The sequence below is a fragment of the Protobothrops mucrosquamatus genome, unplaced genomic scaffold (genome assembly GCF_001527695.2).
Source record: "Protobothrops mucrosquamatus isolate PMUCROS unplaced genomic scaffold, P.Mucros_1.0 scaffold_211, whole genome shotgun sequence".
Classification (NCBI taxonomy): Eukaryota; Metazoa; Chordata; class Lepidosauria; order Squamata; family Viperidae; genus Protobothrops; species Protobothrops mucrosquamatus.
The window spans coordinates 23,783-39,558 of NW_015386287.1; the positions used below are offsets into that span (position 1 = coordinate 23,783).

Sequence of the window (15,776 nt, forward strand, 5' to 3'; positions counted from 1 at the left end):
AATTAAAACCTCAATTTCTCATCAGTATTTTCTTCTATGCCACTATCGGTCTGCATGTATTATTGAACTCTATTAACTCTTTTTCTCACTGTCATAATTCTTGCATACTTATTTCTCTTAAATTTACTTAGGCTACATTCCTAACTTAACTGGGAATAAGATTAATAATTGTGTTATATCTTTAAAAAGACATGGATACCCCTGATCTCCAGATGCTACTGAACTATAATTTCCTATATCTACCATACACTCATCATCTGGCAACTTATTTGATCAATCAAATGCCCAGCTTTACCATCCTGTGGCTCAGTTCACAGAAAGACATACCAAATGGCTTAGCAGCTTAGCTCAATGTCCACAAAACTTGATAGAAGCACAATAGGAACATTCTGCTAATATCTCAGGGGCTGCCACAAAGAAGAGGGAGTCAAGCTATTTTCCAAGGCGCCTGAAGGCAGGACAAGGAGCAACGGATGGAAACTAACCAAAGAGAGAAGCAACCTAGAACTAAGGAGAAACTTCCTGACAGTTAGAACAATTAACCAGTGGAACAACCTGCCTCCAGAAGTGGTGAATGCTCCAACACTGGAAGTTTTTAAGAAGAGACTGGACAGCCATTTGTCCGAAATGGTATAAGGTTTCCTACCTGAGCAGGGGGTTGGACTAGATGACCTCCAAGGTCCCTTCCAACTTTATTATTATTATTATTCTCTGAAAGTCCAAAATTGCTTAATAGTTAGATGGGCGGCATATAATTTTAATAAATAAATAATAATAAGTCATAGTAAACATTCTTCAACAATGTTGTCATTGTTTTCTGTTTGGTTTTTACTTGATGTATGCCACCAAGAGCTGCAATTACATGAATTGGGGAGCTCTATACATCTTTAAAATAAATGTTAAGCAGGAAGTGAACTTTGTCTTTTTGTTGCTAAGAGAAGAGAATTACAACACAGCAGTGACTAAGACAATTACCTTAGTTCTGACAGCATAATCTGATTTTTTAAATTAAAAATACATAGATTTTTATAGCTTGGAATATATTGCATTCTTATCTTAAATCTTAAATGTTTGTATTCCTGTAATGTAATACCTCCTCAAATATAAATATGTCTACATATTTTGAAAATAAGTTCTCAGATTTAAAATAAAATAAAATAAAATTTATTTAACAGAAATCTTTTCACTCAGACCCATGTTTCTATAGTATCAAAATTAGTAAAGGCAAAAGCATGAAAATATCCTTTCACAATAGACTTTAATCAATCCATTATTTGAATAAAATTACTTATGCTGGTCCTACCTTTTCCCTATCCCCTTCCTTCTGTTTTGCTATTTAGACTAGCAGTGCTCCTATATACGTTTAAAATAAATCTTCTATCTGGCAATGCCATACAATGCAAATTTACCCCAAAATTCAGCTTATATCATTAACCTGATCTGCAAAAATAGATATTGTATCTATTAAATACATATCTGCAGTATGCTCATAAATCTGCAATTTCTAAATTACAGAGATATTGGAAGGGCTAATAAATTCACATGGTGGAGTAGCTAACACTTTAACATTAGATATAGTATTAAGGGAGATGGGCAGTTAAGAAATATGAAGCATAAATAAATAAAAAATAAACAGACTTCTATAGTTATACAATGATGCAGGGGACACTTTTTTCCTATTGTGTTTTGTTATAGCCAGAGTTCTAGCATCAAACATAAAGGATAACCACAAGTTCTATCATATTAAGTCCAACAAGCATGCATTCTTTTCATCCTTATCCCAAACCTTGGAGAGTGATTTCCATTTGATCTCACAAATCAGAGATCAGAATACTCCTGCCAGATATTGATTACAGCTTAACTTAGAAAAGATACATTAAACATTTGGGTTTTTCTTGGCATTTGATTGTGTAATATCAGAGTATGCAAATAATATTACAGTTAGTGAGGGCAGGAAACATTAGAGAAATTAAAATAAGCCCTTCAAAATATGGTCTTTACACAATGTTTTTATTCTTCAGTGAGAGTTAAGCCCTAATACAATCTGATTAAGTTTTTAAAGCTATAGACACAAAAGCCATTTCAGCAACCTTTCGATGGGAAAAAAATGCACCAGAAGGGGGAAACTGCACCACCCCCTTCCCCCCTTCCTTTATGTTGCTATGCAATTCGAAGTTGACAATTTATTACAGCTTACCATTGAATTCCTATGCCATTTTAAAAAAAAATAATAATGCCAAGAATAAATGTAATGCCAAGAATAAGTTTTGGACACATACAAGATATTCAAAGGTCACGTGTAGACTGCTGCATAATTCTGTTGGTAAATAAGGTTCTAGGTTAGCTCCTCTCCAGCCTCCAGGAAAGGCGTTAAAATAGAGGGAGCTTTTAGCACGTCTTCTAACATTACCCTACTGGGTAGCAAAGCTTTAGAATTAAGTGTTTTTTTTAATCAGCAGAAACAGCATCAGGCCTTTGCCCTGGTCGTCTCCCTGCAAGGGTCCCTAGCCCAGTGTTTCTCAACCTTGACCATTTTAAGGCATGTGGACTTCAATTCCCAGAATTCCACAGCCAGCAATGCTGGCTGTGGAATTCTGGGAGTTGAAGTCCACATGCCTTAAAATTGTCAAGGTTGAGAAACACTGCCCTAGCCTGATGTCCTCCAGATGAAATGGACTACAGCTCCCAGCATTCCCTGCCAAACATGACCCAAGAAGAGCATCAGGTTGCCTCAACGTTACATCCACGGGCTGTGCGTCTGTTCCACGGCAGACAAGCAGTGAGCCTCTGCACGTGCCCAGAGGGCTCACTTGTTTAGCTTTTGTCGCGCGTGTAAACACCGGGCGCGGCTAATTATAAGGCCAGCTCATCCCCTACTCTCCCGAGCGCGCTTAAAAGCAGCCGCCTCATCCCGCCCCCGCTGCACCTGCAGCGGCGGCTGTCGGCGTTAAGGTTGACGAGCCGGCTTCCTCTTTACTTCCCCCCCCCCGTCCCTTCCCACCCAGCGGCCCGCACCGTTAGCTATGAGCTTGGCTGAAAGCTGCTTGACGAGTTCAGGGATCCTTTCCCACTGGCACTCGGAGCGGCACCTCTCGATTTCCGTCTCCAGCCGCGAGCCCCCTTTCTTGGTCGCCATGGCGGGAGCAGGCCCAGCGGCACCCCGCAAAGCGGGGACCGGCGGAGGGAGGGGGCGCGGCAGCTGCGGCACCGTGGCAGCGGGCGCCTTTTCGGTGGCGGAACGAGCCGGGCTGCGGCCCCGGAACGGGAACCGGAGGGGCGCCGAGCGCGGTTCGCTGCAGCGCCACCTACCGGCGGCCAGAAGGATGAGGCGGGAGGGGGAAGGAGTGGGCGGAGCAAAAGAGGAAGTGCGGCACCCGGCATTGTTTGGCGGGAAAGGAGAAAGGTGCGGGCTATTCCGCAGGCATTCAGCTCTTCTTTTGGAGTTGCGTCCCCGGCACGTTCATGGGGAAAGGTGGATAAAAAGGTTCCGCATAGAAACTGTTCACACGACTGTAATGCCAGACTTCAAGGTTTCTTCCCAGCGTGGAAAAACAACTGATTCCTATTCTTACAGGGAGAAGATGTAGAGTGTATCCAAAGAAATTTAGTAGGTAGTCCTCAACTTACGACCACAATTGAGCCCAAAATGTATGTTGCTAAGAGAGAAATTTGTTAAGTGAGTTTTGTCCCGTTTTACGACTTTTCTTGGCACGTTTGTTAAGTGAATCACTGCAGTTAAATTAGTAACACAGTTGTTAAGTGAATCTGGTTTCCCCATTGACTTTGCTTGTCAGAAGGTTGCAAAAAGGGATCACATGACCCCGGGACACTGCAACCGTCATAAATATGAGTAAGTTGTCAAGCATCCAAATGTAAATCATGTGACTACCTGTATTACACACTATTAATACTATTATATAGAACACTACTAATAAACATTACATATTTAAAATTGGCTTTAATTGCACTGTGGTAATATTTTTTAAAAATTACATATCCAGTCCTTGCAATATAGTGTAAATATGTATTAGATATTCCATGTTTTGTACATTATTTCTCTTGGGTAGTCTTCAAAATGTTAAAATAACTTTTTAATATACAAATATTAGAGGAATTATTGGGTGTAAAAGGTACATACAGTATTTTGACACTGAAGTACAGCTCAGGGTCAGCTCTAGCATTAGGCATGATAGTCTTCCCAAGGGTGGACTCTATTCTAGCAGGGCTGTCAAACTTGCCAGCCCGCGGGCCGGACGCATCACGTGGAAGCCGTGCCCACCCCATTGCCGGCAATGGGAAAACGGCCAATGCGTTGTGCGATGTCACGTGACGTTGCGAGTTTAACATGTCTGTTCTAGTGCTTGGGTAATAGAAAATATAGAAAGGAGTACCTGTAGCTCAGGGTTGAACTGTAGATTCCTTGGTGCTTTCTGAGCTTTTTCAGATGCTTCATTACCCAACTATGTAACATCAATGCAAAGAAATGTAGAGTTTGCTCCCTGTTTACACACAGTAGCTTGCTCTGCCAATGTTCATGAGGGTATGGTTTTCTTCTTGGTAGTTCCTTGATTAGATTTTTTTTGATCAAGGATCAATGTAGTTCCTTGATCAAGGAACTACCAAAGAGAAAAGCATAGTGATGAGATCAGCGGCTTGTAAAAATTAGCCCTCAAGGGTTTGCAACTTTTCCAACAGCCTAGACTTCTGGGTTGGAAAGAGGATGATTGTTTATGGCACCTTTGTGTGATCACATGCCTTGCTCTGGTGCTGTGTCTCTGGGCAGTAGTCTTTTATGCTTTCTGCTTATTTTTCTCTGCAGCTTCCTTTCCCTGCCAAAGAGAAGATGTGATGAATGCATCCCTTTCTGGGTGGCATATCAGTATTTCTTTTGCACTAAGCCACTGCTAGTTTTCATCCCAATTAATAACAACAGTGTTCCTTAAAAACGTAACAAAGACTAATACTCCTATGGTGTGCATTGCAAGACCAATACCCATCAATAATTCAGTAAATTAAATTTGTAACGTTTTATACATAGTCAAGTTTATTGTTTTGAAAGTAAAACAAATATATTTGAACATACATACATAGTCTACTGCTTTTTGCATAAAATCCACACAAAAACATTTCAGCAAATTTATTGAAGGTAAAAATATTTTTTGACAATTAAAAATTCCAACTTGATTTCTTTATAAAGTTGATGCAACCCATTAAAGACTTGCCAAATGGTAAACATATTAAAACACATGTAAAATGCATGCATATTTATTATTTTATATAGCTATGTCTAATATTGACAATTCCAGTAAATATAAAATCTGTTGAGGAACTGATGAGCAGCAATGTTAATTATGACAATAAAGCATCCACTAAAGTTTGTGTTTATGGATATTATGAATAGATGCTTATAACACATAAAGTCAGCCACAACTAAAAAGAGAAACTTCATGGATTTTTCTTTCATCAAAATAAATCTTTAAGAGGCCCTGTTCCAATCTGCATAAGTTAAGACTAGTTCTAGCCCAGCTAGAATGAAGTTATCCCAATAGTTTAACTGATTATTATTTTTTTGTATATAAACCATATAAATATTACACTTCAGGCAGAAATGTTAATAAATGTATTTATAGTATATATATTAGATTTGCATTAGAAGAAAACTATATATTCAATAAGAACCCAATAAATGAATAAAATTAAAACCTATAATAAGATGTAATAGTTAAAAGTTTTTGCATTTTAAAAAAAGATTATTTTATCTTATTTTCTGCTATCTATTTGGAACCTCACAAACAAAATAATAAATTAAAAAGAAATATTAACAGACATTTCTGAATCAGGCTCATTTGACAATAGATTGATCACCTGAGTAGAACTTCATTCAAATATTTCTCATCAGGCCACCTGTTATGGAAGAAACTACTGTCTCTGGATGAAAAATGAAAAAAATATACTGGTTCCTATTTTGGAATTCATATAATATCTTCATGTTAGAGTCAGCACCTACAATATACAGGGTTTTTTAAAGTAAAACAATGGATAAACATGACTTTTTATTTTAAATATTCACTCATATTTATCTCAAAACCCTAGGAAATATTTGGGGAATTTTAGTTATAATAGTTGTAAGTTAATAGTTATAACAATTTAATTAATTGACTCCAAAAGTTTTATACTGCTAGTAGAACACTCCCACTGACTGATTTGCTCTTCCTCTTATTTAACCTTTTAAACCTTTTATTTCATATTTTAATAAATTGCCTAATCCATGCAAGTGAACCAGGACTGAGATTTGGAAACACCTTATACATACACCCTAAATTGGCAACCTAATTTTCTGAAGAAAATAAAATAAATCAATTAACAAGAAAAACTAAATTAAGAGTTAAACAATCTTTCAAATTTAACAAGAAATTGTTTCAAGGAACTACCTGTAGTTATCCTAAAAACCCTCAAATCTTGTTGTAACCAGCCAACACAGTCAGAGAAGTTAAGTATAATTATCTATATACTGAAAAGTCACCCTGTATGTGCAACAATTTTCCTAGGTAATGATTGTATGAGTTAAAGTCCATCTCAGGTGAACAACTTCAGTTTATGCACTGTGTCTTTTTCCCTTCCCTTCCTGCAGCCTCTGAATGCCACTTCAGAACTACTGTCGAAAGTCCTCTATCTTTTTGCAGCAGACTTGGTGATGGGGTATTTTTTCTGCTAGTTGTGCCTTTTCCAGAAATGGATGGACACAAAGTTTACGAAGGATAAGATAAAACAGACAATCCAGAAGTATTGTTTACACATACCGGTACTTAATTACTAGGGCAGTACAAACCATTCAGATGGATACTTCTACAGCAATGGCAACAGAAGTGATGTCTATGCGTACATAGAGATTATTTCATAAAGTCCTTAAAGTGTCTCCCAAGCCTTTAAAAGAACATAGGTATGCACTGTCCTAAAGATGTTTTAGTAATGGATTATATAAATGGAAGCATCTAATAGAAACTTGTAAATCAGTGCCAATGTGGCACCTTAAGACAATTATTCTACTTTAATTGCTAATTTTTAATTATTGGATGTACATTCATCTACCATGCAAAACAAAAGAAAATAGCAGATAAATGTTGCAACAGAAGTATCTGTCTTTTACAGCAATATTATTTTCCTGCTCTCCAAGTGCATAAAATGAGCAATCACACTGTAATCATCTGAGAAGTCTAAACAAAGAAGTATGTGATGCTTTCTTTATTTGAAGTAATTTGTTTAAACAAATACTTTTCAATGTTTTTTTTAAAAATACAACCTTATTCAAAATTCTTCTATTAATTTTCAAATCAATTTCTTCCACTATGCTATATTAGTCTATAGAGTTTTATTATATAAAATATTTTCTTCCACAAAAGAAAATTAAAATAAATCTGAATTAAATAAATCTTAAAATTAAAACAAATGTGAATAATTAATGCAGTATTTCTGACTTTATTGAATTATGCACCACCTTTCTCTATTACTAATATTACAAAGCACACCTTATAATAAACTTAAGATTCTACCAATCTTGCAGGTATATCATCCTGTGTTTATTAACTACAATTAACGCCTATTTGCCTGGTGCAAAGTTTTAAAGTCACAGAATAATATTTTTATGGGTAATAAATTATTACCTGAGTTATCAAGAGGATAATATAGTAAACTTTTAGGAAAAGGTTGTAATAAATATTTCTCTGCTAAACTCATTAAAGATTTATCCTTTTTAACAGAGAAAAAATAAAAATCACGAATTTATCATTTCAGTCAGCATAAGCTGTTTAATCCCCAACAATGATATAAAACAGGCTTTATTCAGCATCTCCTAACATCTTACCTTTCCACTAACAGGATAAAGCATATAAAAAAGCAGGAATGTTGTTTAATTCTTGCATTGATCATTTTATTAATAGCAAGAAGTAATTTGGTTTATATATGTGGATCTGATTGTGAAAAATATATCATAAAATAACTTTGAAAACATAGCTACACATGTACCATTTAATTTCTAATTGTTATTGCTGTATCTATTCCTCTAGATAATTATACATACTGATATACTAAAGTATATATGGTAAATAATTAACTTTTAAATATAGTACAAACTTATGAATAAATATAAGATCAATAATAATAATATGCAATTTACACTCACTTATGCTTCTATTCATGAAAATCCCCTCCCTAATAGTATAAAGTTATAGTTCATCAAGCTTTCACAATAGCTGCCTGTGGAAGAAACAATGGAAATATATACAAAATCCTTTTCCTGAGCAATATGAAACCATGCTTCTGTGATTTTCATGACATCCTACCAAATTTTTAAATTTTGATATTTTAAAAAATCCCTTTAATTTCTCAAAGGTATTAGATATTAAAAATAAGTTGTCTATACTACATATAAATTTAGTTGTATCAGAATTAAAATACTAAAAGATTGACATTTTATTTAAAAAGATGCTTTATTCCATCTTTATTTTGAAATGGAAAGTGGCACACCATAGCAAAATATTTATGTAATTTACTGAACACATTTCCTTCTCTTCAAGATGCTTATCTGTATTATCAGAGAAAAATGTTTGAAATGAACTATATATATATGTGTATAGAAAGTAAATCTAATTTACACCACATTAGTAATGTAATATTTATGCACACAAATTAAGATCTTTTTGCTCTCAGCATATATAAAGATCAGAATAATCTAAATATTCAGTTTTCAATATTGTGCTGCAAAGTTTAACTTATGGGGTCCTTGGTGCTCGCTGAGCTTGGTTGTTTTCTTGCAAACATTTGATTACCAAACTAGGTAACATAACATATATCAATGTATACAATTAGCAACCCAATCCTATGTCTATTTATTGAAATATCTCATGGAGTTCAATGATGCATACTCATGAAAAAGTGTGCAGAGAACTGAAAGCTAAATAATTCATTTCTTTAAAACTCAAAGTTGTGCTACTTCACACAAAAAACATAAGTGCATTTAAATAGTTACCAATGCAAGATACTGTCCTATCCAAGTTTGGATGCATAGTTTACAGAAATAACAGTGTAGAAGTCAAAATATATCTGATAGAAAAACTTGTCTAATTCTATGTTTTACATATCTTGAAATTAAGATGGCCACAAAAACCCAGTAAATTACACAAAAATTCATATTATGTTATTTCTCTGTAATTCTTCACGAAAATATTCTCAGGCTTCTCTGGGGTTTTTTTTTTCCAGTTTCCCTAAAGAAGTATGCAAGAGATTTATGAAAACTATAATAGATATGATTATGTAAAGAAGTTAATAGTTTTTATAGAAAAGGAGTATTTGCATAGAATTTGGATTGTTCATTCTACAATATAGCAAGGTAATTCAAAAATACACTAAGTGAGGTCTAATAATGCCAATATAGATACAAGCTTAACTTTATACAAATTGCCTCACTAATTACCCAGTAAGACTATACTTCTATAGTTGTTTTTTTTGCAGAACTGCAGCATGTGACCTATGGAAGAACTCTACATATATTTATAAATCGTGCTTCATAGTTTAAAATATTATCATTTAAAAATGCATCAGAAAATCCACATTTATGAATCCAAAATATAACTACAGTGGAAAATTTTACTATAGTAAAATAACTGTAGAGATATGAAGCACAGTGCTTGACAAAATATCCCCTTAATTTTCCAATGCGTAAATGCATTAAAGTATATCCCAGTGTGAAACAGGCAAACTCAGATACATTATGTTTAGACATGAAAATATCAGAAAAATGTCTTGCAAGATTAAATAGTATAAACTCATAATTCTTACTGAAATTGGTACAACAAATTACAGCATCTCCAAGAAATACTCACAATATCATTCAGTTACTTATCAAATACAATTATATCAACCACACAGATGCTTGATACAGAATAAAAATCTTTTGAATATTAAGCTACAACCCAATTGCCAATTTTAATGTATTACATATCATAGCATACTTAGCTTGAGTTTTTTGATCCACATGATAAAAGGAATATAAAATTCTCACACAATAATTTTTATATTTGAAAAGTCTCTCTCCAAGTCAAGTTTTAAAATCCCAAATAGTATTATCTCATTAGAAAAAAGTGGAAGAAATAAAGTTTTATATGGTTTCCAAGCTATCACATAAATTAAGTTGCTGCTTATGTGTCATGTAGGGACTTCTTCATATGCTAAGCAAGTGGCTTGTGTATATGTTTTGCATAAGAAAATAGCTTCTGCATATAAGGAAACATGTTATTTTTGATTCTGGCAAATATATTGAAACACATCTTTGTTGAGGATTTAATCCACACAGACACACATATGCATTTGTAAATTTGCACAATAAAATATATTTTATATAGAAAACAGCCTCTCAGTCTTTCTCAGCCTCCCCTCCCCCCTCTCAGTGTATGTGTGTATGTGTATTACAATGAAAACCAAATATAATAAAGAGGCCAGGCTCCTGAGTGCAGGATTATGCCATTGGATTATAGACGTCTTTTAAAAAGTGTTGGAGAGGCACATATATTAAAATAAAACATTTTATATCACTTTTTTGTTTTTGAATTTTGATTCTGGTTACAGTCACAGTGGTATTTCAACCCAGGCCTCAGACTGAAACAAAAATATTAGAAGGGGCAATTTGTAAACATATCTCATTACTGTATTCAAAAGAGAACAGGCATCAGCAAATTTCAATTATTATCCAAGAGAACAGATCTTCAATCAGAGAATTGAAAGATATTCTCTGATTTATTGCTGTCTATAGGATGTGTTGTCTGTAGTGTTTTTGTAGGGGTAGTTTTACCATAGGATTGAGAGGACGAAGAATGAGAACTTTCACTGGAACTGCTGCGGGTCTCTGTGCTTGTGCTTGTCTTTTTCATCTTTCTTCTTTTTGCAAGAGGTGCCTTGTCAACATTCTGGAGGCAAAATCCTTCCCTTTTATACTTGTTAAAAGCCTATTTAGAATAGCAAAAACAATTCTTAGTTTTCACTGGTTCCCTCTGGTCAACCTTCAAAGTCTCTTCTTATCATATTTTTTTCCAAGCAGCACAAATTCCCACAAGAGTATTTTTTAGTTAATTTCAAAATCTTCACATATTGTTTTATAAACACACATAAAAAGTATTCTTTCAAGTCCATCTAGCCCTTTAAATTAGCTTTTAATTTTCCAATAACATTCTAATCCCTCTTCTGCTCTTATCCCAAAATTATTTTTTTCTGTTTAATCCTTAAACATTCTTAAACTTATCTCATCCTGTAGAAAGAAACTCTTCCTGTGATGAAACTATTCCTTCAAAAGGTTCTTAATATCTAGAAAATCAATAGTAAGCAACTTCCTAAAGTAGGCAAACCTAGCATTTCTTGAAGGCACAAATCATGGCTTAGGCAGGGTGATTTTCTTCTAGCTCCTAGAGGTCTCAAATTGGTTGAAGATTGTTATTTTATGATCTTTCCGGCTGACAGACTCTGTATGGAGCAAACCTATGGGCGATCCTAGTTCTCTCCTTGATCTAGAAAGGAGTTCTGAGGAGCCAATCCGATCACTGGCTCCTCCTTCTGTTGTGGTTGTCAGCTCCATTCTTACTTCCCCACAAGTGTGGCCTGGCCTATTATGAGTGCTGCATACTAATGATAGATTTGATCATAGTCTTTGTCTGCTATCAACTGCAAAACACACCTAGCCAATTCAGAGACATTTGAATTTTTGGTCTACAATTTAGTTAAATATGAACCTTAAACATGAGAATGTCAAAGAGTAGGCTCTCAAAAGAGACAAGTTTTTTTAAGGGTTATGTGTATCTAGGATTGAATAGAAAACCAGTGGAGAACCATGGGTTCTAGTCCTGCCCTAGGGATGAAATCAGCTGTGTGATTTTAAGCTAGTCACTTAGCTCTAGAAAGAAGGCAATTACAAACAACTTCCAAAATGTTGCTCTCCTCACAGCTTCGCACTGCCTGGCTCAGCCTCTTGGCGCTGTGAGAACGCCCCGCTGCCTGCCGAAACCGGGCTGGGGGCTGGGCGGCGTTGTGCTTCTTATTGGATTCGCACTGGCCGGCTCAGCCTCTCGGCACTGTGAGGAGAGAGCCCCACTGCCTGCTGAAACCAGGCAGGCTGGGGGCTGGGCATTGTTGCGCTTCTCTTTGGATTCGCACCGCCTGGCTCAGCCTCTCGGTACTGTGAGGAAAGCGCCCCGCTGCCTGGGTGACATTGCGCAGGTAACTCACGCTGCTCATGGCATCCCCATTTGCTGGCCACTTCCAGGCGATGGTGCATTTCTTCATTCCTCACGAAGGGTGACACCTCCCCAGCTGCATTTCTTGCCTGTTTTTCTCCCTCCCTCATCTCAAATATTTTCCCACCACTCTGTCCTTAGGAAGGAAGGAAGGAAGGAAGGAGAGGGAGGGAGGGTCTGAGGGAAGTCCTGCCTTAGTCTTGCCCTGCTGCCCTTTCACCATCCCCTTGCCCCCTCCTCCTAGCCTATCCTGGGGGTCTCCCATCCTATTGCTAAGGATGCTTTGGATACAAAGCCGGGTCTCCTCACATGGAGAGGGAGTGGGCCTCCCTCTGACTTTACCCTCGTACCCATAATGAGCAACCTGGCTAAGAGAGCAAGCATAGCAGCAGCAGCAGCCTTAAGGAGGAGGTAAGCGCAGCTGGGCGTCCCCTTGGGGAAATGGGGCTGGGCTTGGTGCTGCGGGAGCTCAAGGGTCGGGTTGGCCGTTTGACCTCTGCTGCCCAGGGCTCCAGGCAGCCCGTGCCATGGTCCAGCTCCCCTGCATAGCCTGAGAGGGACAGTGAGACTCCTCCGGGGGATCATACCTTGGCGCTTGCTCCAGTCCCACCCCCCTCTGCCAGAGACCGTCAGATCTGCCCCACTCCTGCCCAGGCCCCCACAGGCACCCTTGCCACAAGCGATGTAGAGCTGGCCATGCCCACCCAGTAGGCCACACCCACCCGCCCTGCCGAGGGCAACCACAACGCTGATGTGGCCCTCAATGAAATTGAGTTTGACACCCCTGAAGTAAATGAGAAATATTATAATATAAATTTAATAAATAAATAAATAAATATAGTTTCATTTAGGAAAAAAAGGTAGTATAAGCTTACATTAAAAGTTGCTTTGACATGTATTGCAGCTCCTGAAGATCCTAAATTGTCTGGAGTCATTAATGGGTTGGATGACAGTTGGCAACCATCCTGAAGCCAATCATTGTATCTCAAACTGGTCATTTTAATCCTCTTATTTGGATCCACTGTGAGAAGTCCTAGTATGAACGCATTAGATATTTTAAAATAACAAACATTATCTATTGAATGTTACTTATTTAACATTCATTTATAAACAGTTAACTTAAATACTGGCAATTAGTTTTTTAAAATGGCTGAATTTATTAATCTTTATTTAAATGTATATACTTTGATATTCCTCTTATGTAAATTGATTACAATGAAACTTTATTTACAGAAAGGTCACAAAATATTATATTAATTAAGTTTGATTGCCTTGTTAATTTTAATTTAGAAATGTCTATGTACTTCAAACCTTGAAACTTTTTTAAACATACAAATTTGAAAGCTGGAAGATCTGAATTAGATTCTATAAAAATAAAACTTGAAAGAATAAAATATGAAGCTGTTTTAAAGAAACAGAAATCTATTATAATAAAGTTTTCAATTATTAATTTATACAAATTGTGCTAGCATCCTCAGCAAATATTTTAGTAATTTCCAACAGTTAAATTACTAATACCCCCATCTTCTTTTGTACTGCCATGTCTATCTTGACATTTACCACCAGCCGTTTATCCCTTTATTATTTACATTTCTGGGGCACTTCCAATAATTTTTATTTGCATTATTTGTTAGATAACCAGGATAATTTATATCACTGAAAGTAGCAAAATTTTGCTACACTGTGTATAAATTCACTTATAAAGAAGTCATTAATGTTATGGATTAACTTTGCTTTGTTCATTTTAGTGAAGGTATTTTTATTGGTCAATGAACAAAATAAAATTTCTGTATGTCTATCTAATACTCCTAAGAATTATTAGATAAGTCAGTGATCAATATATACCTTGTATCAAATCTTTGGCTTCCTGAGAAACATTTTTCCAAGCATCTCCTTGAAATGAAAATTCCCCTCTTTTAATTTTCTTCATTGTTTCCAAAACATTTGTACATATTATACTGCTATCTTGAGACTGAAAGGGTATTTGTCCTGAAAGCATTGTATACTTTTCAGGGGGAAAAAAAGAAATATTTTAAATCAATAACTACAGATAAATACAGTTCTTATTTATCATATTTGTGTAGATATACTATAAATATCATTAATAACAAATTGTACATCTAATCATTTTAAAGTTCATTTTTACACAGAGGTAGTCTTCTACTTACGACCGTAATTAAGCCAGGAATTACAATAGTAAGTTATGGCAATCATTAAGAGAGTCACAATGTAATTACTCTAATTTTACAATCTATTTTCCAGTGGTTGGTAAGTGAACACTGTAGTCGCTAAAGGCTGCAGTGATTAAACAAATATGGCATGCCCCTGCGCATGCCCAAGATGGCGGACCGGCAGCGGATCGCTCCGTAGCTACGGACCCGGCAATGTGGGTACGGGGTGTTTTTGGGGGTGCCTCGGGGGGGCTTGCGGCGACGAGCGGGTGGGCGAACCCCCGCTCGGACCCGTTCTAGCCTACCCGGCCCGTTTTAGGCCATTTTAGGCCCGTTTTAGGCCCGCCCTGACCCGACTCGGCTCCTCTTCAGCCTGGGCCCGTTTCCAGCTCGGGCCCAGCTTGGACTGCCGCCGGAAGGACGCGGCCTGTTCGACTGCGGCTGGGAGGACCCGGCCGCAAAGCTGAGAGGACTCGGGCGGTGTAGAAGGACTTGGGCGGCCGGGAAGAACCTGGGCGGCATGGAAATCTCTGGCTTTTGGGCGGTATGGAATGACTCCGGCCAGGAAGATCTCGGGCGGCCTGGTGGTGGAGGCCTGGTCTGGACTGTATTATTCGGCTCCCCGGCCGGACGCGGGCCTGCTCCAGTTGGTCGGGCGGCCTGGCGTTCGGCCTATTTTCGGCCCGGGCGGCCTGGAAGACCTTGGCGGCCTGGCGGTTGGAGACTTGACTTCGCCCCCATTGCTCGGCTTTTTGACCCTGGCGCTGGCCGGCCTGGTTGGTCGGGCGGCCTAGCGTTGGTTGGGCGGCCTGGTGTTGGCCCTGTTTCAACTGAGCGGCGGAAGCTCCGGTTCCGGCCCTGTCCTCCCCAGCCCTGGCTCTTCAGCGGAGGGCCTGGTACGGCCCAGAGGACCCAGAGGGTGACCTGTCTTCGGCCGTTGGAGGCCTTGGTGACGACCGGAGGGCACAGGAGACGTGGCCTCGGCCTTGTCTCTGGCCGGTGGAGGATGGCCTGGAGGATCCTGGCTTTGGCCCCGTTCCAGCCGATGGAGAACTTGGTGTGGCCGAGACTGAAAATCTTTTCCCCCCCCTTCTTCTTTTGATCTCCCACAGCCGGACTTATGATTTAACTAATGTATCCGAGGACGGTCCTATTGGCTCTGCGCGACTCACCCCTCGCGCAGGCCTGGCCCATTAAGATCACAAGGGCCCACCTTGAGGATGGGGTTTGGAACCCCGAGAGGTGGCATGCTGCGGGTGCTAATAGGAAATTATTGAAATTGGCCAAATTAAGGTTCTTTTTAAAGGGGTGTTTTAATAAATTTTTAGGG

The 15,776-nt window shown here is 38.0% G+C and overlaps 2 protein-coding genes across 2 annotated transcripts in view; both read right to left on the minus strand.

Moving 5' to 3' along the window:
* The window catches only part of TTC7B (tetratricopeptide repeat domain 7B), a 15,744-nt gene extending 12,671 nt beyond the window's left edge, over positions 1-3,073 (minus strand). The window contains exon 1 of the mRNA XM_015826614.2: positions 3,016-3,073. The gene's annotated coding sequence lies outside the window, so the exon portion shown is untranslated. The remainder of the gene's footprint in view (positions 1-3,015) is intronic.
* Positions 3,074-10,608: 7,535 nt separating this feature from the next.
* The window catches only part of RPS6KA5 (ribosomal protein S6 kinase A5), a 40,560-nt gene continuing 35,392 nt past the window's right edge, over positions 10,609-15,776 (minus strand). Inside the window, exons 15-17 of the mRNA XM_015826643.2 lie at positions 14,121-14,280; positions 13,151-13,308; positions 10,609-10,997 (exon numbers count right to left, since the gene is read on the minus strand). Coding sequence (XP_015682129.2) covers positions 10,758-10,997; positions 13,151-13,308; positions 14,121-14,280 — 558 coding nt within the window. The 3' untranslated portion in view covers positions 10,609-10,757. The remainder of the gene's footprint in view (positions 10,998-13,150; positions 13,309-14,120; positions 14,281-15,776) is intronic.